Source organism: Malaya genurostris, chromosome 1, assembly GCF_030247185.1.
Source record: "Malaya genurostris strain Urasoe2022 chromosome 1, Malgen_1.1, whole genome shotgun sequence".
Lineage (NCBI taxonomy): Eukaryota > Metazoa > Arthropoda > Insecta > Diptera > Culicidae > Malaya > Malaya genurostris.
Window position 1 is genome coordinate 158,809,678 of NC_080570.1, and position 24,720 is coordinate 158,834,397.

Below are 24,720 nucleotides of genomic sequence, written 5' to 3' on the forward strand. Positions count from 1 at the left end.
AGAAGCAAGTAAATATTGTAACAAAACGGGTTCGATTTTGTATTGCGTTGGAGGATGAGAAGTAGGCACAATTATGTATATAGTTTTGGCAATATGTATTGAATCTGTATCCTGCATGAAATTCGCAGGGACGTATACGAATCAATATATTACAGGTAATTCTGTATAAATGGCAACTCTGTTGATTGATTGTATGAATTGTGCAAGCTTTCCTCTTTTTCACTAATAGAGTTTGAAGCGATGCACCTACATTAAAGTACAGACTAGTTACATTAAACAGCTACTATTCTACAACTATATATTCCAAACTTGAAACAATTCCTTTCCAATTTGCCAATATAGGAGGCTAGGTACGACAAATTTGTAGTTTATTTTTATTGAAGTTATGAAGTTCGAAGATATCTGATTCTTCTCGAAATTTCAGTACGAGACAATTGCAATGGCCTGGTCTGAAATGTATCGACTATCTTCGGTATACAAGAGTCATTCTAATAATAATAACACATAGATTAATAAGTCCCGAGACTAACAACGGAAACAACATTTTTTTCCAAAATTTTTTTTTATTCATCAACCTCAAATTATCTTTCGCTTCAAAATAAGCTTCAGTTTCAGCGATGACGTCCTCATTTGAGCCAAACCTTTTTCCCTGGAGCATTTTTTTAAGATCAGCAAAGAGCCAGTAGTCACTGGGGGGCTAAATCTGGCGAGTATGGGGGGTGGGGAAGCAGATCAAAGCCCAATTCGTTCAATTTCGCCATTGTTTTCATCGACTTGTTTGTGTTCCATCGAAAGCAATCGCGGCACCCACTTGGAAAAAACCTTTTTCATGCTAAATTTTTCATGAAGGATAGTAAATACACTTCCATATGATATCTGTGTCATCTCAGCAATCTCAAGGAGCTTCACTTTACGATCTTTCATTATAATTTTTGTCACTTCACTCACATTTTCCGGTGTAACGGCTTCCACAGGTCTGCCCGAGCGTTCCGCGTCATTTGTGTCGGTACGACCACGTTTAAGCTCGGCGAACCACCGACAAATCGTTGCTTTTGATGGACAAGAGCCCGGATAACATTTTTCAATCCATTGTTTCGTTTGCACAATTTTTTTTCCCATTAAAAAACAATGTTTTATCAAAACACGAAACTCGGTTTTTTCCATTTTTTAAACAAACTACAAAACTACTTTACTCCAACCTCGATAACTCAGCTATTTCTGGTCGGATCGACTTAAAATTTTGACCCGTTTCAAGCAAAGGTTAGTACTCTAGAAAGACGAGGTTACTGGTTTACTACGAGCGCCATCTCTGCTTTAGTCTCGGGACTTATTGATCCATGTGTTAATGATGGTAATAATAATGATAATAATAATAATTAGAGTGCCTATAACCAGAGTGACGACTTCTCATCCGTAATGTTGGCAACAATTCAAAACATTCCATTAGCTTTACATTGAATTGACAGGTCGTTTGGTCGTTTGGAACTGGTAGCTGTTATTCCAAACGAACAGCTGTCGTCACTCTGATTATAGTCACTCTAATAATAATAATAATAATAATAATCATAATAATAATTTCACCATCTCGATGGCAACTAATTAGATCTTTATCGTTTTCAAACATTTTGTTCCCACATCCCCTTTCTACCCCGTTTCCACAATATTTACTTTTTTTTTCATTTTCTTCCGTAACATCACCATCATCGTCCACGGAAGGCCGCCCCAGTCGAAAACCAGCACGCGGGCCACCCGCCGGGCCTTCGTAGCCTGGGGGTGTTTCCCGCGGACCCACACGGACCGAATGATGCGGCCAACATGGATCTTCACCAACGGCATATGGAAGACCCTCATGCAATATTCAATTCACCGGCCACTACCGATCGCTTCTCGAGAATCCGCTACCGCTACATTACATAATGATACTATTCTAGTTTTAAGTTAGTCGTAATTAAGATTAGTAAATACCCTTGGCATCTTAGAGCTTAAGCAGTGTGCCTTAAAATTATATTATAATATTGAATTAAAAAAAAATCATAATAATACAGATTAACCTGTATATATGGCAACCCTGTTTCGCATTGCATATTTTCACACGACCCCATATTAGTATAAAGATGTATTCAACATCATCACTTTCGCTTTCGCATTGCCGTTCGTAATTAAATGTGTTAGTGACGGTGCAAATTAATTTAACTTCCATCTTGATGAATCTTTTGGTAGGAAATATTGAGATCTGATATGGTTCTCGTGTGTGTCTTGTTTCGGCAATGGGCATTGCTGGACTTTTTGGCTGCCCTTCTACCGGTTTTCGGTGTCATTGTGCTGACGGTGTCTCGGTCATTCAGATCGAGAAACAATGAGACGACAGGTCCTCGATGTTGCTCTCGTGTGTCTTGTTTCGGGAACAGTTGCTCAGCAAATGGTAGGAAAAATGAACCACTCAACTTTTTTATGGATCAAGAGCATCCATAGATGCAGACATCTCGCGTTCTGATTGGCTGGTGCTGTCATGGGTTAAATCAAACAGGTTTTTCAATAGTGTACTATTGAAAAACTTCAATATTGTTGTAATACACGTTCTAGTTGAAAATTTTCGATTCTATTGGTAGTTAGATTATATAAATCCTTCTACAGATCACTGAGCTATGAGCTTTCAAAATACGAGAAAGGCAAACGCGCCTTATGAATTAACGAGTATTAACGTTTATACCAAACATTTCAGAAAAGTTTAATTTTGAACTATTTGAGAATATGTCACACAACTGAAAATTTTATCATTAAATTGTGATCATATTGCCGATGGCATGTAGCAAGAATTATGTTGATTCATTAGATATAACAGGAGATATTCACGATTAAAAACTTATCACTCTCTCAGAGGGTAAATTTTGAAAAGGCGCCCCATAGTAAAGTAAGTCGTATTCACGACAAAAAAATAAACACAGTCTAGATGACACGAAGTACATAATTTTAAAGTCGAAAGCGAAATGAAAGAGCATCCTAAAAATTTCTATAGCTATTTTAAAACAATACTGAAGAATAACAACCTTTCTTCCAAGATAGACGGAACTACTGGAAATAATAGCACTGAAATTTGTCATTTATTTGCGAATTTTTTCCAAGAAATATATACATTGTATGCCGAAACAGATCATGAACGTGACTACTTTTCCTTCATACCGGAGCTTTCTAATGACATCAGTGTCAATCAATTATCAAAGCAAGAAATATTCAATGCACTTGAAAACCTCAACGCAGCAAAGGGACCTGGACCTGACGGAATAGCACCAATATTTTTGAAGCAATTAGCTACTGAGCTCACAACATCTCTTCAACTTATCTCTAAGAACAGGAATATTTCCAGAAACATGGAAATCCTCCTTCTTAATACCGGTCTTTAAATCAGGCTCAAAATCAGACATACGTAATTATCGAGGAATTGCGATTATCTCGTGCATTCCAAAATTATTTGAAAAAATTATCAATGGGAAAATATTTCAACAAGTAAAAAAATTACATAACTCAAAAACAACATGGCTTTTTCAAAGGTCGTTCTACGTCAACAAATCTCCTGGAATTCATTACACTCACTTTGGAAGCTATGGAAAATGGAAATTATGTCCAGACATTCTGTACTGACTTCAGCAAATCTTTCGACAGAATAGACATACCATTACTATTCAAAATTTAAAAATATGGCATTGTACAAAAACTTTTGGAATAGCTTGAATCATATCTCACAAAACGTAAACAAATTGTACGCTATCAAAACTCATACTCCAAATCAATAAATGTCACTTCAGGTGTTCCCCATTTAGGCCCTCTTCTTTTTATCTTGTACGTAAACGACATTTCCTTCTTACTCAAACATCTAAAAGTACTTGTATATGCAGACGACATGAAGCTCTTTATGGAAATAAAAAATGCTGTAGATGCTGAAATATTCCAATATGAAATTAACGTATTTAACATTTGGTGCAATAAAAGCTTACTCCAACTAAACGTTGAAAATGTAGTTCAGTAACGTTTAGTAGAAAATGTCTCCTACTATTAACATATATTTAGGAAACCAACCTGTAGAAAAATGTAAAACTATTAGAGACCTAGGCGTAATTTTAGAGTCAAAACATACTTTCGTGGAGCATTGTAATACAATTGTCAAAGAAGCAAATAGTATGTTAGGCTTCATTGAACGTTTTAGTCATAATTTTCAGGACCCTTACACAATGAAATTATTATATACAACATACGTCAGGGCAATTTTGGAAAACTGCAGCATAGTATGGAACCCATGTACCTCCGTACACGTAGAACGCATCGAATCTGTCCAAAAACAATTTCTACTGTATGCGCTTCGTAGGCTAAACTGGACTACATTTCCTCTTCCATCGTATAAAGCGCGTTGTATGCTCATAATCTTACAAACACTCAAAGAACGCCGCAAAGCCACAATGCTTTATTTTATCAACGACATTATTTCTCAACGAGTACAATCTGAATCATTGCTTTCACAACTAAAATTTTATGCTTCTAGTCGTCATCTCAGAAGTCGTCAAATATTCTCGGAACAAAAATATAAAACAAATTATGCCAAAAATAATCCTATTGATCAAGAGATGCGTTTTTATAACGAAAACTTCCAAAAAATCGATCTAACTATGTCCAGGAAACAAATCAAAGAAAAATTGAAACCAAATCGTAGAAATAATGTATAGCATATAAGAAACCATTGTAACTGTTTTTTTGTCTTTGGTCTACATTTTTTTGACGAATAAAAAAATAAAAAAGTCAGTGAAAAAGATGGCGGGCGAATAATTTATGTCATTTTTGCATTGACAGGTGCCCATGGCTGCCCAGATAGACAAAACGTCGTGTGGGCCGTAATGGGTTTGAATAGATGGTCTAAATAAATAATTACAATTTGGTAAATGCTGAATCGTTAGACCGAATAGCTTTAAGTCAACCGTCAAAAAGGCCAGAATGCATCATCCAAATGTTAAACGGTTTAAAGTTTTACGATTTCGTTTTTTGTTTTATGAACAAATCTTCAAATGCAACATAATACGTTTCAGTTCGACATTAATTCGAATGAACTTTTTAGGAGACAATTAAAACTTGGTGCGATCTGAACACAAAATTTTATGCTTTTTTGTCCCGTTTGTTTTTTTTTTGCTTTGATCACAAGATCGACCGTATTTGCCCAAGATCAGGTGCTCGGATAGAGAACTAGATTTCGTTCTCTAAACAAAACATTTATTAGTCCAATTTGTGGGTATCGCTCTGGGACCGAACCGATGATGGACGGGGACGGGGACGGGGACGGGGGGGAATCTGTCGAGCGATAGAGATAATTGACAATATATCGCACAACTGGATCCAATACAATAAATCTCCCTGTCCCAGTCGTCGTCTCGAGTTCCCGCGAGTGCGGTTCGAAAGTCGAGTCGATCGACAGCCGCTTGTGTGAGGGCCCTCCTAAGCGATCGACTCGAATGGCTAATTTAAACATGCTGGTTGAGCTGGACTTTTGACTAATAGTTCCGTTCGATCGTTTAGGCGGATGTTTTCTGTGTGTGCTAGACAGCTTTTTGGAGGCGGTTTGTGGGAATTCGAGATTATTTTTTTGTCAGATTGGTTAGCCATAGTGGCAAATATAAATGATGGCAAAGCTTGATGTGAATTAATGCGACAGGCAAGGCAAAAGCTATCCAGACGATCCTTTGCACGCTTGCTGGTCATTATTATTCCAGGTACGGATATTACGATCACGTTCATTTTGTCCACTAGGTTCCTTTGTTTCGTATGATATATGGACATGGTTATAGCAAGACAGAAGTGTTGAATTCCAGACAATCCTAGAATTGTTTTGATACCAACTACAAAAGCTGTTCAGATATGACACTTTGTAATCAATGGTAATTCAAAGCTCAGTCAGTAGGCTATGAATGATTTGCGTTGAAAAAAACGCTTCGAAACAATGTGAGAACCTGTCACATGCAGCCATTCATTGCAGTAAACTTTCGAGTGATCCAAACAGTTATAAAAAAGTAATACTTGCAACGCCTCGTAATGCCTGGAATTATAAAAAGAAGTAACGTATTTAACGCCTAAAATTACAATTAATTCATAAAAAAGTAATATATGTAGCGCTTTGTAGCGCCTAAATTTACCGAAAGATAACGCATATAACGCATATGTAACGCTTTGTAACTCTTAAAATTACAAAAAGTAACGTATGTAACGGTTCGTAACACCTTGATTAACAAAAAAAATTAAATATGCAACGCTTCATAATGTCTTGTAACACATGGATCAATAAGTCCCGAGACTAAAGCAGAGATGGCGCTCGTAGTACACCAGTAACCACGTCTTTCTGGAGTACTAACCTTTGCTTGAAACCGGTCAAAATTTTAAGTCGATCCGACCAGAAACAGCTGAGTTATCGAGGTTGGAGTAAAGTCGTTTTGTAGTTTGTTTAAAAAATGGAAAAACAGAGTTTCGTGTTTTGATAAAACATTGTTTTTTAAACAAACAAACAAACAAACGAAACAATGGATTGAAAAATGTTATCCGGGCTCTTGTCCATCAAAAGCAACGATTTGTCGGTGGTTCGCCGAGCTTAAACGTGGTCGTACCGACACAAATGACGCGGAACGCTCGGGCAGACCTGTGGAAGCCGTTACACCGGAAAATGTGAGTGAAGTGACAAAAATTATAATGAAAGATCGTAAAGTGAAGCTCCTTGAGATTGCTGAGATGACACAGATATCATATGGAAGTGTATTTACTATCCTTCATGCAAAATTGAGCATAAAAAAGGTTTTTTCCAAGTGGGTGCCGCGATTGCTTTCGATGGAACAAAAACACCCTGCCACAAGTCGATGAAAACAATGGCGAAATTGAACGAATTGGGCTATGATCTGCTTTTCCACCCCCCATACTCGCCAGATTTAGCCCCCAGTGACTACTGGCTCTTTGCTGATCTTAAAAAAATGTAACACCTCATAACGCTTAAAATTAACAAAAAAGTAACGCTCGTAACGTTTCGTTGCGCCTAAAACTACAAAAAAGTAACACATGTAACGCCTAAAATAATAAAAAAGTAAAATTTAAAAAAAAAACGCATTTAACACCATCGTAACGGCTTAAATTACAGAAAATTAACACATGTTACGCCTAAATCTACCAAAAATAAACGCATGTAACGCTACGTAACGACTAAAATTACAAAAAAGTAACGCTTCGTATCGCCTATAATTACAATAAAGTAACGCACGTAACGCCTAAAATTATAAAAAATCAAATTCCAAAAATGTAACGCAATTTATAATTTTTGGCCTCGTAACGCCTAAAATTACCAAATAAAGTAACACATGTAACGCTTCGCAATGCCCATAACTTACAAAAAAGTAACGCACCTAACGCTTCGTAACGTATTTGACTCACAAAAAAGTAACGCAAATTACCAAAAAACTAGCGCATGTAACGCCTGAAATTACAATAATGAAACGCATGTAACGTTTCATAGCGCCTAAAATTACCAAAAAACTAACGCATGTAACGCCTGAAATTGAAAAATAGTAACGCATGTAACGCTTCGTAACGCTTAAAATCACAAAAAAGTAACACCTGAAATTTGAAAAAACGTTTGTAGCGCTTTGTAACGTTTAAAATTTCCAAAAACATTACTCCTAAAATTACCAAAAATGTAACACATGTAATGCCTCGTAACGATTAAAATTACCAAAAAATATCGCATGTAACGCTTCGTAACGCCTAATATTATAAAAAACGTAACGTATGTAACGCTTCATAACACCTAATATTATAATACAGTAACATATATAACGCCTTGAACTAAAAAAAGTAACGCATGTAACACTTCGTAACGCCTAAAATTACAAAAAAGTAACGCACGTAACGCTTCTTAACGCCTAAAATTACCAAAATAACATAAAGGTGACACATGTAACGCTTCGTAACCCCTGAAATTACAAAAAAGTAATGCTTCGTAACGCTTGAAATGACAAAAAATAACGCATGTAACGCCTAAAATTCCCAAAAGAGTAACGCTTCTAACACTTCGTAACGCCTTAAATTATAAAAAAGTAACTCATGTAACACTTCGTCACGCATGAAATTACAAAAAAGTAACGCATGTAACGCTTAAAATTATAAAAAGCCAAATTTCAAAAATGTAACACATGTAACGCTTCGTTACACATAACGTAACGCTTCGTAATGATTATATTTAAAAAACAGTAACGCATGTAACGCGTAATATTATAAAACAGTAACGCATGCAACGCATAAAATTACAATAATGAAACACATTTAACGTTTCGTTACGCCTAAAATTACCAAAAAAAAACTAACGCATGTAACGCTTCGTCACATCTTAAATAATTATTACCAAAAAACTAACGCATGTAACGCTTTGTAATAGCTAAAATTACCAAAAAAAGTAACGTATGTAACGCCTGAAATTACAAAAATAGTAACACATGCAACGCTTCGTAACGCCTAAAATTACGAAAAAAGTAACTAGTGTAACGCCTCACAGCACCTAGAATTACAAAAAATAATGCATGTAACGATTAGTAACACCAATAACTTTCAAAAAAGTAACACATGGAACGCTTCATAACACTTCGAAAAAATCTTGAGTAACGCCTCATTACACTGATAAAAAAGTAACGCATGAAACGCTTCGTAATACTCAGAATACAAAAAATATAACGCATGTAACGCCTCGTAACACCAACAATCTTCCAAAAAGTAACGCATCGTAGCATCTAGAATTACAAAAAAGTAACGTACGTACGTCGTTACTCCAACGAATTGCAAAAAGTAACGCATGTAAAATCGATTACTTTCATAAATGCAACTCACGTAAGGGTGTTTCCGAAGGGGGAACCGATCTTTACTAGCCCGGTGGCCGTAGCTGCCATTTGACCCATCAATCCTGGAGGCAAAGGCCGTTCCACCTTCGATGCACTAGGATTTTTGGCAGTTTCGGTCGAAAAAAAACGCCTATGAGGATTTACACTCAGCCTACTTGCAGCTCAAGGTTTCCGAAAAGTCCTAATAGGAAGAAGAAGCTCGCAGCTGTCAGTGCCGGTGCCAAAGGTCAGTGACAGATACACCCCTTCAAACATCACGAAACTCAAAGCCGATTGATTGATTGCCGTTCGATTTTACCGGATTCATTGAAGAGGGCACGCGTTCACACCTTTAACGTCAGAAAATTTGTGATGTTTTGCAGCTTGTATTTGGCTAGAGGAAGTTCAATTAATAGCCTCACGACAACAAGTGGTTTCCGAGGGGTACGAGTTCATCCCAAAACGAGGTACCGGTTTGCCTGTGATTGGAAGCAGACGGAAGTGTTCCACGCCTCATGGCGGCGGCGGCGGCGGCTGTCGTTGATGATGGTAATGATGATGCCTTCTTCGTCATTAGTTGACACCAATCGAAGATGAATATGTTGAATATGATTGACTTTTAGGCGGTGGCATCGGTCGTTAAAAAAAAAACCTGTCCGAAGATGATTCTAATCGAATTTCTGCGGAGTGGCCCACCGGCTCGTGGAGTCCATATTATCTAGAATAGGAGTGTGACTAATTTCGAAAACAAGCTGCCTTCGGCATGGCTGTTCTTATGGGTGTTGCTCGTCAGCTTCCTTGTCAACAATCAAGGTCAGTGACATTTTCCCTTCGTTCTTCTTCGAGCTCGCCGAAGAATGAATATTAGTCGTTAGTCCTCGACTTTTACTGTCGCCCTTCCTGTACGATCGTACGGACACACGCTGAACTGTGGATCGTCCTCCACAGTGCTGTGTTTGGGGAGATCGCCACCGTCAATATGTTTACCAGTTTGATAAAATCCTAATCAAACGTTTTATGTACGAAAAAAATAACTAATGCATGAAATGATGATCTCGTAAGGTGAGCTGAACTATAAATTTACAGCATTAATGTAGACCAAAAATAAAATGAAGCTGTTTCGTTAAGCGGCCATAAACATTTGGCACGCTGTTACACATAACTCCGTCTGTCAAACATGTCAAAATGTAAATGAAATTTAAATTGTGATGATCGTTCTATGCAAAATCTAGGGGACATAAAATTCTGTTGACAATCAAGATACTGCAATTAACGATTTATTTTGCATAGCACCCACTCGGATTTTCGGTTACCTTGGCTACCGACTAGTTCCCACATGTGCAGTCCGAAATAAATTTCGAATCAAATCTGTATTGTATATTGAATTCTTATTACTTACACTTTAGAGTGTATTCAGCAACACTTCGGCGCAGCGCGCAACACTGCTGTCATTATGAGCAAACTTAATTGAAGAATCCAACCAACTCTTTTGCGATCGATGCGCTACCCGAGTGGCGAGCTTTGAACTAAGCGATGGTGATAATTTTCAGATTTCGCTTGAAGATTCGAACAAAATGCACGGTTTTTTATTTTTTTTCTTATGAATCGAATACTTACATACGAAAACGTGTGAAAATTTGGTAAAAAATCGATCATTAATGATTCAGTAACTTTCCGTGGTATGTTCGATTGATATTTATGGAGAAATCGTAAGATGAAATATCAAATTCGAAGAAGTGAGGTTGGGTAATGTTTTCATATCTGGGATATTCTTTGTTTTTTGGGTTGGATTTTGACATTAATTAATAAATTATGATCAAAAGTTTTATCACTAGTTTAATTACTCATGTTTTATCATCTATATAAAATCTGCATGTGAACTGAAAATTTCAAATTTCATCCGAGATTGTCAAGAGTATAGGACAATTTGAAATCATATGTTTGATGACAACACGTGAATAATCGTTTTTCTTACCCATATTTGCAAGGTTTTGTCATCTGCTTTCTTTCAAACTCAAGTAAATTGAAAAATTCGTCAAAATTTTTTCTAAATACATGGGATATGTCAAAACAATCACCATAACGCTATCTCGTGGTGACCACGCTGATTGGATTGTTCAATAAATGAGCTAGAGGCTCACTTCTGTTATTTGCAACGAACGGTGTTAGACGTGTTTTTAGTGAACTCAAAAGAAAACCATCTCTGTTCCAGTAACGCTGGAACATATTAGTGGCGACGAGGAAAAGGAAGCTGATTTCGGACACATTTCTAAGGCGCAAGGAAAATTTCGGCGTGAGGAAGCTGTTGGAGTAATTCCAGGCGGCGGATAATTTTCGGAATAGCAGCGGAACGGCGGAATCGATTTCTGGACAATTTTCAGAAGCTGTGGATAAATTCGGTGTCGACGCTCAAGGTAAGCGTGACTTTTTCATTAAAACAAAAGAAACTATTGTTAAGTGGTTTTTGGTTCGCGAATCTGCTTTGTTCGCAAATTATAAGCGCTTTTGTTAATTGTGATACGCCATTTTGAATTTTTTTTCGCGGCGTCAGTTTGGTGGACAATTAAAATTTTTTCCTGTAAAGTTTTCGGTGGAAAGAAAAGTTTTTGCACTATATTAAGAGTGTTTTTTTTCTCTTTATTTTGAGAGTTAGGTACAATTTAGCACAGCAGGAGAAATCTGGCTGCGGAAACAATTTGATTGCTGCTTTGGTTCTTCAAAAAAAAAAAATCGTGACTTTGGCATTGCGTTTGTGTGAGTGACAGTTAATTCCGGTGAGTAACAGAAATAATTACAGTTTGTTGTTTTAAAATTTTGACTTTATATAACTTGTAATTTGTGGTGATTTGAAATTGATAGATTTTTGCCTTATATTTGATTTTGATCAGAATTTTGACAAAAATGTCCTACACGGTGGCCCCTAATATTGAACCTTACCGCAAGGGCCAATCTTTTGCTACGTGGATTAAGCGTTTAGCGGTTCATTTTCGTGTCAACAAAGTTAAAGATAATGAAAAAAAGGATCAGATGTTCATCTTGGGAGGAGATTTTTTGTTCAGTATGGCAGAAAAACTCTACCCCACAGAAGCAATGATGGATGAAGTGTCGTATGATGTATTAGTGCAAAAACTTAAGGAGAGACTTGATAAAACTGATTCAGTCTTGCTCCGAAGATATAATTTCGGCACAAAGGTGCAACAACCGGGAGAATCGGCAAGCGATTTTATATTTTCGTTAAAACTCCAAGCGGAACATTGCGAATTTGGGGAGCAAAAGAATCGTCTTATTCTTGATCGTATTTTGGTTGGGTTGTCTGATGGCTCGCTTAAGCATCGTCTTTTTACGGAGGATAGCTCCAAGTTGACGCTTGAACAGGCGGAGAATATTATCGCTACGTGGGAAATGGCGGCTACTCATTCAAAAGCTTTAACGAACAGCGATGTCGATTTGGTAGCTTCACTGGGCACTAGGTACCCTTTGACTCAAGGTAGAGGTGCAGTTATTCAACGGATGAGGGAAGCTCAGCAAAATTTTCACGGTTTGGTAAAAAGTCGGCTTGGTGTTCGACCTGAAATACGACCGGCGGAAGATAGTCAGAGAGTACAGTTTCACTCACAGCGTTTTGAACATCGTGATTCGTCGGCTAGTTCAGCTCGTGGTCAATACAAAATGGACGACCAACAATGGCCGATTGATCAGCGTATCTGCTATCATTGCGGACGTAGAGGACATTTGCGAAGGAAATGCTACAAGTGGAAGAACGAGAGCGGCAAGACGGTTAATCGTGTTGACGCACAGGAATCTATTACCAGTGCAAACCATTTAGCAGAACCATTAGATAGCTTGAGGATCCAAGATTCGGACTCAGATGGTAATATCTCAGGTGATTTACAGTGTATGAATGTTTCTTCCATAAACAAGATAAGCCATCCATGTTTATTGGATGTTAATATTGAAAATATTCCTGTACAGATGGAAGTTGACAGTGGTTCTTCTGTTTCAGTAATTGGAAAAAAAATGTTTGTTTCTAAATTCAGCCTTCCTTTATTTGAATGCTCTAAACAACTGATAGTGATAAATGGTTCCAGGTTGAAGATATCTGGGGAAGTTAAGGTTAAGGTTGAATATAAAGGAAGAAAAGGCAAATTGCGATTATTGGTCCTTGATTGTAGTTATCAGTTTATTCCATTATTGGGCCGACCATGGTTGGATGATTTCTTTCCCAACTGGAGAAATTATTTCCTGGACGATTGGATGCCAGTGAACAATATTACAAAGATATACAATGAAACATTGATTACTGATTTAAAATTTTCATTTTCTGATATACGTGTCAAGAAACTATGTAAACCGGTAAACAATTTTGGAACTGATTCGATTGGAAAAAGTATCGTTCCAAAGATTGAATCAGTATATGACGTTCGTTTTCTTTTGAAACAAAAAGTTTTGAAGTATTTTGATAAGTTAATGGTGATTTTCGATAAAGAGGACATTTATTTAGTATTTACAACTAGATTTCAAGCTGGGGTGATTATTTCACAAAATAGTCAAACCGATATAATAAAATTGGCAAATAGAGGTAACACTGGTGACGTAAAAATGAAAAGACGCATAGTTTACTGGAATGGTTTAAGCTCTACTATTAAAAGGTTTTTTACTGCTTGTTATGTTTGTGAAAGTATGGCAAATTTTACAAAACAAAAAATTATTTCAAAATGGACACCATATTTCTCTAAATGGGTGGAGGAAGAGATTATAAGAAAAGGAACCAGTATTCCAGAAGTAATGACGAAACTGATTAAATTCTTTGCTCGTTTTGGACTGTCAGACGTTTTAGTATTTGACAATGGTCCTCCGTTCAACTTGCATTCCTTTACAAGTTTTCTGGAAAGACAGGGTATAAAAGTATTAAACAGTCCTTCATATAATCCTGCTAGTAATGGCCAGGCAGAGAGACTGATAAGAACGGTAAAATATGTTCTTAAAAAGTTCTTATTGGAACCGGGAATGCTAGAATTGAATTTGGAAGATCAGATAGATCTATTCCTAATAAATTATAGAAACCATAATATGACGATGGAGGGCAGTTTTCCTTCTGAAAAAGTGTTTTCTTACACCCGAAAAATGTTAATCGATTTGGTTAACCCTAAGAAACACTATAAACAAATGTTGGACACACATACTCTGGATGATGATACACAAGCTGATCATGACAATAAGGCGGATCTGCCTGATCTAATAGATACTCTGACACCAGGAGATAGTGTGTGGTATAAACACAATATGTCTCATATACGTGGAAAATGGATTAAGGCATCAGTTTTAAAACATTGCTCTAAAAATTTATTGCAGATCATGGTTGGAAACGAGGCGACTACTACGGTTCATCGAAGCCAAATAAGAATCGTTACGAATAAACAAGGTTCACCATATCAGCCAAGACCATCGATGCGAGTGGTCAAGACTGGTCGGCCAATCCTGACTGTCGAGGAACCTGTAGTGGCAACACAAGATGGAAGCGATGTCCGGCAAATACCAGATCGAAATGCTATCCAACCGTCGAATGATCCTGATACACAAATTTTTAGATTAAGTAGGAAACGAAAATTCCCACCAGATCCGGTAGCGCTAACTGGCCTACCTAGGCGTTCGAAGAGAGCTAGAAAACCTAGAATCGAAAATGAATTCGAATATTTTTGAGTTTTGTTGTTACTTGAATTATTGTTCATTCTTTTTAAAGGAGGAAGAGCTATTGTATATTGAATTCTTATTACTTACACTTTAGAGTGTATTCAGCAACACTTCGGCGCAGCGCGCAACACTGCTGTCATTATGAGCAAACTTAATAAATGAGCTAGAGGCTCACTTCTGTTATTTGCAACGAACGGTGTTAGACGTGTTTTTAGTAAACTCAAAAGAAAACCATCTCTGTTCCAGTAACGCTGGAACATATTAATCTGAACGGGCGAATTCTGAATTTTTCATTCGGCATTGTTTCTGCAGACGGACTACCTAATGAATTCCGAATCAATTCAAACCCCCAGTGTAGCAATCGATTCCGGATGAATTTCGCCGTCTACGGAATTCAGTGAGAAAAGGTAAACTGAATTGTCCGTTCGTTTGTTTTTTCTTCTACTCCGATTTTGCATTTTTTCAATTCGAAATTTGATTAAATTCGAAATGAAATCTAATAATTAACAGCTCGAATATATAGAGCTAGTTAAAGACCATAGTTCTTCCTTAATTTCCACTTAAACTGTCGCAGAAATTGGCGTACATTTCTCTAACTGAAGCGCAATGAAATGGACGCTTAACTTCAAACTAAAACATTCTTAAAGAGACCGAGAACTTTTTGATCAGAATGATCGAACACTCACAAACGAGCAGTCGAGTGAGAATTCATCACGCAGTCTGATTGGCTCGGAAAATTGTCGGAATTGAATTGGCAAAATGTTTTCTTCTTCTTCTCCAATTTCGCACAAAATGTGCTGATTTTTAGTTAAATTCGCAATAAAAATGTTTTTTTTTGTTTCGATTATAGAGGTTTTAAGCTTTTCGCCTCTTCGGGCCAGAAAAACTTTCTGACCCTATGTGGGGGGTTGGGAATCGAACCCAGGTGGGCTGCGTGAAAGGCATCGACTTACCCATTACGCTACACCCGTCCCCTATAAAAATGTTATATAACTGAATAAACAAATTTAAATCTCGAAGTCTTTCGGATATATAGAACTCGTAAATGGCCAGTTCCAACATAATCTTCCAATTGGCACAATGACGCTGCAATGAAATGTAGAAGCGCTGCTTGTTTAGAGATGATACCCTCAGTAAGAGGCAGTGCGGTAAAATTTTATTTTCAATCGAATAATATACGATGAAATTGAAATTGATGGACGCTGACCGGCAGCAAATCCCTACTAATTCATTTGGCTTTTGCTGCTTATTTTCCAGTGAAGCTCCCAGAATTCATCGTCTGTTGAATAATCGTACCTAATCATTTGAAGTTTTGCTTCCTCAGTTTCAAGTGCCAAGTAGTCTAGCTGCTTCATTGTCTTCGCTGTTGGTAGTGTGCAAGTTCAAATGAATAGAATTATAAATATATTAAACGTATTAAAAATGAAAACTGATGGAGGAAACAATTAATTTATGTGTATTCTGTGATTGATATTTCAGCTATCTGGTTTGTCGTTCATCTATTATCTTGAACCAATTCGAATGTTTACATGAGCCTCATTTGAAGGCCGCTCTCACACTATTGAAAGAGATATTTTGTTACTACAAGAGATCAACAGACGGTGGTTAGACTGAGCCTCGATTGAAGAGAAACGAGTGATGAATTGAATGCTGACCGTTCCTGCCATCAGCAAACATTGTGTGTGTCAGAGAGTGAAGTTTACTTCAGTAGAGAGATCGTTAATGTGTTTCACATTCAGTTTCAATTGAATTGAATGAAGTTTTACCAAATACAAATTATAATACGGAATACTTCGACAAATTTTCAAGGACACATTTTGCATCGTGCGGTACACTGTCATGATACACTGTTAGAGTGACAATGTACTTTAACGAGTTTTCTATAAAACTAGCAACACTGAAGGGTAAGAACAAGTTCAACATAGTTACTGTTTATAATAGTGAAATATAAATAAACAAACAGTTTTTATCTGATAATCAAATCATCAGTGGAAAATAAACCCAAATAACTTTCCGTCCGTAAAATTTCGTTAAATTTAACTACGCAGTTTTAGTTAAATTTAACTACTCGACACAAAATAACCACTCAAGTGTCAGATTTCAACTAAAAGTTAAAATTAACCGCGGAATAGTTCACAGCGGACTAGATATCAATGTGTCAAAGACAAAGTACATGAAAGGCAGGGGCTCGAGAGAAGATAATGTCAGCCACCCATTACGAGTTCTGATTGGTGGTGATGAAATCGAAATGGTCGACGAGTTCGTGTACTTGGGATCACTGGTGACTGCCGATAATGACACCAGCAGAGAAATTCAGAGACGCATATTGTCAGGAAATCGTGCTTACTTTGGACTGCGCAGGACGCTTCGATCGAGCAAAATTCGCCGTCGTACGAAGTTAACTATCTACAAAACGCTGATTAGACCGGTTATCCTCTACGGGCATGAGTCCTGGACAATGCTTGCGGAGGATCAACGCGCACTAGGTGTTTTTGAACGAAAGGTGTTGCGAACCATCTTCGGTGGTGTTCGGATGGAAGACGGTATGTGGAGAAGGCGAATGAACCATGAACTGCACCAGTTGCTGGGAGGACCAACCCTCGTACAAACGGCCAAGTTCGGGCGGTTACGGTGGGCCGGGCATGTTGTTAGAATGTCGGAGAACAACCCGGTTAAAATGATCCTCTATAATGTTCCGACCGGTATAAGAAGAAGAGGCGCGCAGCGGGCAAGATGGATCGATCAGATTGAGGACGACCTGCGGACCCTTCGCAGCTACCGAGGCTGGCGGCGAACAGCCATGAACCGAGTTGAATGGAGACGCCTCCTGTATACAGCAGAGACCCGCGTGGTCTACGACTGAAAGAGTAAGAGTAAGTAAGTTCACAGCCTTAATATGCTTTTTCCTTTCAATACACAACCAAAGCGATTTGTTTTAAGAATGTTTTAAGATTAGATTATATTTTACCATGCTTCGATGTGTTTCTCATTTTTATGTGATGTGTTTTGCTATTGAATCCAATTACATGTGTTAAACACTTCATTTTCTAGTGGGAATGAGTACAGCACAAATGTATGTGCAAAACACTCGATTCGGTTAACTGTGTTTCACTTGAAATCTATGTGAAAAACAATGTTGTGATATCCTGAATTATGTGATATCCACATTGAGTAGGATTGGGTTAGCGTGTAGCAGAGGGTGACAGTGCGAAATAACGGTGGCTTGCGTTGAGTCAGAGGCCGCGAACGAGTGTCTGGAATATAAGTGGATATCCGCGGAAAGGAGAATATCACAAATGTGACATTCGTTTGAAAATCATATAGAATCTAGAGGTAACGATATATCTTATAGTTTTGAAGCTCGTTTCAAATAAATGTAGCATGATTTCCACTAAATATCAACAGTTTTAACACTCATTTTATGAGTTTAGAGTATATTTTCATGAATTTCATGTATTCTACAAGTAGTGATAGTCAGTGTTGGTGATTGCAGAAAATTTGACAGAAGCTGCTATATTGCTATCTATATTGTATACAACATTTTCAATCCGGTAGAAGGTGTTTCAAGAACTCGGGTCTCTAAATGCATGAACCGCGAGAGAATTTTTCTACATTTCTTCGCTCCACTTCATACTCTGAGTATTTCACGGCCCATTCTGATAATGATTGGTGCTGTGTGAAATTTACCAAGAGAGAATCGCAAGTTGACAATTATCGCAGACTTGATGATTCTCATACTAGGTTGCAATATTTCAAAACCCTTGTGTGGAGCATTCACAGACATTTTCATAGACACAACTTATACAAAGGTTATATGTACATAGTTAGAATAAGCGGCAATAGTAAAATGATTCTATCGCAATTATCAACTGCCTGTATATAAACGGATCGCGAAACGAGAATAAGCGACCATTTGTTGCTTCAGATAGGATCCCCATAGTAGCGTCAAATACAAATTATAATACGGAATGCTCTGATGAATTTTCGTGGACACGTTTTGCGATACACGGTACACTGTCAAGCTACACTGTCAGAGTGACAGCGACGACACGACCAGGCACTCAGAAGAAAAATCAGCATTAAAACTGTTCGCTAACGATTCACCGCCAGTTACCACAAATCTAGCGACCCCTTGTAAATGATAAAAATAATCTTCTCGAGCAACACTGTTTAAGTTGCTATGTACTGGTTACCAAGGAACCCCAAAACAAATAAACATGTTTTGAAAGCGGTGGAATATTAGTGTTAAACTTTGTCCAAATTTAGCAGAAATGCATTTTCTGAATTTAATCGAAACTATGGATAAAACCAACGAACGAGGACAATGATCTACTTCCAGCGATTCATCCGTACACTTCCACTGCTAGCTTTTCTGGGCAGTAGGATTCGGTGTAATATGCCGGTGTCAAAGTTGTTTTGTGTCGGTTGATTGCGCAGCAGTGGAAACAGTATTTCTCCTTGTTGGCCACTATTCGAGGATTACTAGTGGAATTCCACAAAGAAATCATTTTACCGTACGTTATGCAGGTACTGCAGAGCACAAGCCTCGCTCAGCTCGTTGTCGGTCATTTCCATGTCTTCTTTCTCACACAACGGTTTCAAGTCAAGACCTGAATTTTGAACTTGGCTTTATAAAAGACATAACTCATACTCCTAAATTTTTACATTCCGCTCGAGTCAGGTAAATCCATTAAAATGTTCCGTAATATAATAACCGATCTGAAATTTATTTTGTTTACATTCATCTTGCCTTCGATATGCAGTAACCAAGGTTATGGTGACTGTTATTAAAAATCAATAAATAAATCAACTTGTGCTGCCAGTTTAAAAAAATTCACTAACGTTTCCGATTTGACATTTCCAGTTACTGAGGGGTAGTTAAATTTACGATACAGTTTTGATAGACGAGTGGCAGGTCGTGTCGTCGGTGACAGTGTACCTTTATGAATTTTCTATAAAACTAGCATCGCGGATGGCTGAAAATTGGTGCACCATGGATACTATTTATTATTCTCGTAATATTTTTCATTTCAGCAGATAAGGTTTTCCTTTGTGTATTTTGTATCGCCCCGTTTGTTGTTATGGAACACGGAGGACGAAACTTACGTGCAGAGATGGCATTTCACCAGAGTTATACACGCTAGAGTCAGATTTTTGCCACACCAAGGATGAAAAAAACGAAGCACCGCACAAAGAGGAAAGCGCACTTCTTCTCAGTGTCGAATAGATAGCATTTGAGTGTGTGCTTGTGGTTAAAGCAGCTGGCGCGAGTGAAACACATTCTCTTCGCATGAATCGCTCACACGCGCTCTCGTCTAAATACACCCAAGTGACCACTGGCGCGTGATGGTGAGCGAACACTTCTGTGAACTTCAATTAATAGAGAGTAGATCTGGCCTTGCTATGAAAAATTTGCAAGGAAAACCGAAAATTTTACGATAAATTGTTTTATTTTGCTGATTTTGCGTGTCCACGCTTCATCTACGAAAACCATACAGCAGAGTGCTCACCGGCGTGTACACCTCTGTGAAAGTATCTGCATCCTCCTCAGAGAATTTATTAGCTAATGCTCTAGCACTTTGGTGCGATTCAGTGGAAGAGGTAAAAGGAAATAAACAAACGCACTCATGATGCGTGCACACTTACACAACAGCGGTGTATAAATGTGAAAGAGAAGAGCTCTCGTTGAAGTTGTCAGTGCGAGGGGAGAAATTTTGCTTGCTCTTCGTCACACAGAGGAGATAGACATCTCTGCTTACGTGAACAAATGGAATGACAGTTTCGCCCTTTATAGTTCTTTGTATTACAAAGATTAAATTTTTAAATCTATTATGAACTTGTTCAGCGTTGCTAGTTTTATGGAAAATTCGTTAAAGTACATTGTCATTCTGACAGTGTATCATGACAGTGTACCGCACGATGCAAAATGTGTCCTTGAAAATTTGTCGAAGCATTCCGTATTATAATTTGTATTTGGTTTAAACGCTTTGCACATAATTCTAGCGTGCAAACTATTTTCAGTGTACAACTCAAAATTACCCGCATACGCATGGCTGCCAGACGGCTGACTAAACGCTGCCAGCTGGAAAAATATGGCTGGCAGACATTCTGGTGACCGGCTGCCTCACCGCTGCCAGGAATACAACTCAAACGATACAACCGTATCCACCAGGATTTTTCCACATTGAAATCTTTGACATTTTCAGCGAAGGTGAGAAGATGAAAACGCTCGGCTAACTTGGATACAGGCGACTTTGTTTTGTCAAATTGGATTTGACAACCGTAACTGAATCAATTTTGGTAGCCTTCTGGTGGCCATGGCTGCCCAGGTAGCCAAAACGCTATGCGGGTAGGTAAAAAGAAGTATGAAAAAAGGTAGATTCTATATTATGTGTGCATATAAGTAAACAAAACTAACGTTGCCAGGTATAACGATGTTTGCCCTCTATTCAGTAATACAGATATGTTCTCTGATTATTTATAATCCATACAGATAAATATCGATTTTCGGTTCTGACTTGCGTAGGAATGGAATTGTTGTATCTAAATCTTTTTTTTTTTTGTTGAAAAAATGATTCCCAGTCACCATTTTCTAGTACTAACGTTTGTGTAGATTCAAGTACAGATGTGGAACAGATAAACTTTTGTGTCAGATATAGATTTTGGAAAATTGACCTGGCAACTCTGAACATAACCACTTCAATATTAATGCATTTTTTCCTAATCTGTCAAAGTATTTTTGCAAACCGAGACCGACTTTCATTTTACGATCGAAAAATAATCTGCATAAAATTCCGGTACGGACATGCCCTGCTGCGTACAACAGTGTCCCGAAGGGTCCGAGTTGGTCAGCTTTCCAAAGCATGAAAAATTTCAGAAGCGCTGGCAGGATGCGATCCGCATCGGAAGCGGAACAAAGGTAGTTTTCGCGACCGATAATGAGCCTCAGATATGTGCTTCACACTTTCCTTACCCGGAGGAATGTGTCTACCAGGAACCAACCTTCTTCGTGGACAGGTAATTTCATTCCAGTGGCGTTTCTCTGATTTAACATCGGATGGTTTTTTGTTCTTGCAGCACGGGTCAGCAAATACAGGTGGCGAGCTGTCGGCTGTGCTTTCGTTTTCAACCGGTGTCCGAAATGTTCTCCGTCGATGGACAGCTGGCCAGTTTGAACATAGGCAATCTGATTACGACCGCATTGAAAGTGCGCGTGAGGCCGTACGATTTTCTTCAGCAAATCTGCCGGGAATGTCTGGTGAAGGTCGATCTGGTAAGGAGAGTGCAGAGTCAATTCCTGATTCGAGATGTTCAGTATCGAGACCTAGAAATGATGAAGGTTGCATTTAAACCGCAGCAGACTCTTGTGAAAATAGAACCTGACTGTCCACCGGACCCCATGGAAATAAGCCCTGAAGACATGCTGGAATCGAAGATCACCGTAGAGGAGATGACGGAAGTGGTTAAGACAGAGAAGGTGAAACGCGAACCGTCATCCAGAAAACAGCCGAAAATTAAAAAACCTAATAATCCAATCATGGATAAGCCTAGAAAAAAGTATAAAACTAAGGAACTCAAGAAAGTTACTACCAAAAAAATTTGGTTGAGGACGATCGGTGCCAGGACCTGCTACATCTGTAGCTCGAAGGTTGAGTTCGAAAACACCGATGATCTTAACAAACACCTAACCGAAGAACATGTCGGTCAGATTGATTACGCTTGCGAGCTTTGCGATGGCAAGAGCTTCCCAGTTGTGTCCGGTTACAACAATCATCTCAGTCTGCATGACGCTTCGGTGCGGCCGCTGAAGTGTAGCTTCTGTTCGCTGCGCTACTCGACCAAGAAGGGACTTCAGGTGCACGAAAACAAACTACACGGTGCCAATCATCAACTGCCGAAGGAGTGCATTTCGAATCGAGTGAAACCACAGTGCGAATACTGTGGCAAGTTCTTCCCCTCGTTGGTCCGAGCACGGGAGCACAGGTTGGTCGTCCACGAGAATAAAGTCGTGGCCGAGTGTAAAATTTGTTTGAAAACGTTCATGACATCCGCCAATCTTCGACGCCACATGCTACTCCACACTAACGAACTGCCCTACGCATGCGAGACTTGCGGGGTTCGTTTCCGTGTCAGCACCGATTTGACGAAACACATTCTGGCAGATCATCAAGGTAAAACGGCGTACCATTGCAACGCCTGTAACTTACCATTGCAGAACAAAACCGAATACTATCGTCATCGGAACAGGGTTCACCTGAAGCCACATCTACGACCATTCAAATGTCGTCTCTGCTTGGAGGTACCGCTGACTGCACAGGATCTGGAAGCTCACATCGAGGCTTGCCACCCGACAGAAGATTATCCGTACCGGCGCTGCACCGTGTGCGAGGAAAAGTTCTTCAATAGTATGAAACTGGGAGTGCATATGCGTAGCAAGCATGGCATCGGAATCAAACACTCGCCGGCACGGAAATCCTACGTGTGTGATCACTGCGGCAAGGAGTACATCCAAAAGCACAGCCTGCAGATTCATCTGGCCAATGTGCACAACGCGGAGAAGGCGTACAGCTGCGATATGTGTGACAAGCGGTTCGTGTTCCTGAGCAACCTGACCCGGCACCAGGAAATGCACAAGCAAATTAAACGGTTCGCGTGCGATTTTTGTGATAAAACGTTTAGCCAGAAGACGGCCATGATGAATCACCGGCGGAACATTCACACCGGCGAAACGGCGTTCGACTGTCCGTACTGTGGGGCTGCATTCAAGGAGAGTTCAACCTTCTATCGACACAAGGCCGCCTGCAAACCATCGGCTCAGTAAATCAGTGGGGTCTTAGTAGAAGAAGTAAACAGACGAATAAATAAAAAATATTCTTATAATTTGTAAGATCGAAAACGAGTTAATGAACAAATCAATTAAAAGCATTTTATTCAATAATAGCAATCTTTCTTCTGAAAACGAAATCACAAGAAAACAAAAAAAAAAACAAAACTTCAAAACCGCAAATGAAAAATCCGCCTCAATGTATTTTGACGTGAATACATATTACTTTACAGTTTGCGACCGCATTCTGTTTCTTTGGACATGAAACATAATAAAAACCCGATTTTGAACGTTTCCGTGCTAATTTTTGTTTAAATTTGAAATGAAACTTGAGTTATAAGTAAATCTAAAACTGTAAACGAAGTCGTTGCTAAGTTACTGCGACCCCAAATGTCACCAACAGTAACAGTTATAACATACGTAACTGGCAGAGAAGAAAAAAACTTCATCAGTACAAAACTAAGCACCAATCAGAATAGTTCATTCTTGAAATAAACTATAGTTTCAATTGTTTCCCTCCGGTCTTGCTTACTGCACTTTGTAACATACAAAAGTTTCTGGCCACCTCGCAGATTCACGGGGAATTTCACAATATTCCGGTGGACCAAGCTTCGAAAATTGAAGTATTCGCGTCAAGTTGTTTCTGGAATTCGAAGCCGAAACAGTTTTATTGCAATATAAATATCAAGAACATAATCAAATGGCACGGATACCGAAAAATACTTGTAGATTGTAATTCGAAGAATAAATTTTTATTGCAATAGTAAGAGAAAACTGGCAACCTTGTGATACGAAACGAGATGAAAACAATGCGCATTCAAAAAAAAAAAAGTGCAAATTTTCATCTCATATTTTTGAAGATTTTCATTTCTTAGCGGGCAGTTTTAGAAGTATTCAATCGTTGATTAAACAAGTGAAAAGTAAACATTACTAATTGTGAATTATCTAACATTAAATAGTGATGATTATTATGTTAAATAGTGATCATGCTTTGAGACGAATCAATTAGTAAATATTCAGAAATATGACGAATTGTAAAACTTGAGATGAAACTGTGGGAAGTGGATTTATTTTTAAATGAAAAAAAAAACAATCGCTTAAGGATTCAACCCCATTTTTGTCGTGAATACGACTTATTTTTCTACTTCTCGGTTGATTTTTGATTAGGGCGTATAAGCAAGTGACAGTTTCTCTTTAATCACTCTCTCTCTTTCGATTATTGTGATGTGATTAAACAGATTTTCTTTGATATCACTATTCTGTTTGAAAGTCGAAAGTTTCGGGTATCATTTCATGCAAAGAGTTTAGTGATAAACGTGGAAA

At 38.4% G+C, this 24,720-nt stretch overlaps 2 protein-coding genes across 2 annotated transcripts; both read left to right on the plus strand.

Annotated features, from left to right (window-relative positions):
* The first annotated feature begins 11,038 nt into the window (after window positions 1–11,038).
* On the plus strand, window positions 11,039–14,747 carry LOC131426461 (uncharacterized). Its single transcript, XM_058589204.1, has 2 exons — window positions 11,039–12,765; window positions 14,235–14,747. The coding sequence occupies exons 1-2, from the start codon at window positions 11,784–11,786 to the stop codon at window positions 14,297–14,299; spliced, it is 1,047 nt and encodes a 348-aa protein (XP_058445187.1). The 5' UTR covers window positions 11,039–11,783; the 3' UTR covers window positions 14,300–14,747.
* A 6,522-nt stretch (window positions 14,748–21,269) lies between these two features.
* Window positions 21,270–23,491, plus strand: LOC131426462 (zinc finger protein 345-like). Its single transcript, XM_058589206.1, has 2 exons — window positions 21,270–21,590; window positions 21,651–23,491. Exons 1-2 carry the CDS (start codon window positions 21,379–21,381, stop codon window positions 23,392–23,394), a joined length of 1,956 nt encoding a protein of 651 aa, XP_058445189.1. The 5' UTR covers window positions 21,270–21,378; the 3' UTR covers window positions 23,395–23,491.
* Window positions 23,492–24,720: the final 1,229 nt, after the last annotated feature.

What these genes read in the sequence shown, in the direction of transcription:
- LOC131426462 (XM_058589206.1), top strand. Translation starts at nt 21,379, where the DNA reads ATGCCCTGCTGCGTACAACAGTGTCCCGAAGGGTCCGAGTTGGTCAGC. An exon ending in CCAACCTTCTTCGTGGACAG is followed by an intron (nt 21,591 to 21,650) that starts GTAATTTCATTC and finishes TTGTTCTTGCAG; the next exon opens with CACGGGTCAGCAAATACAGG.
- LOC131426461 (XM_058589204.1), top strand. Translation starts at nt 11,784, where the DNA reads ATGTCCTACACGGTGGCCCCTAATATTGAACCTTACCGCAAGGGCCAA. An exon ending in CTCAGATGGTAATATCTCAG is followed by an intron (nt 12,766 to 14,234) that starts GTGATTTACAGT and finishes AATTTATTGCAG; the next exon opens with ATCATGGTTGGAAACGAGGC.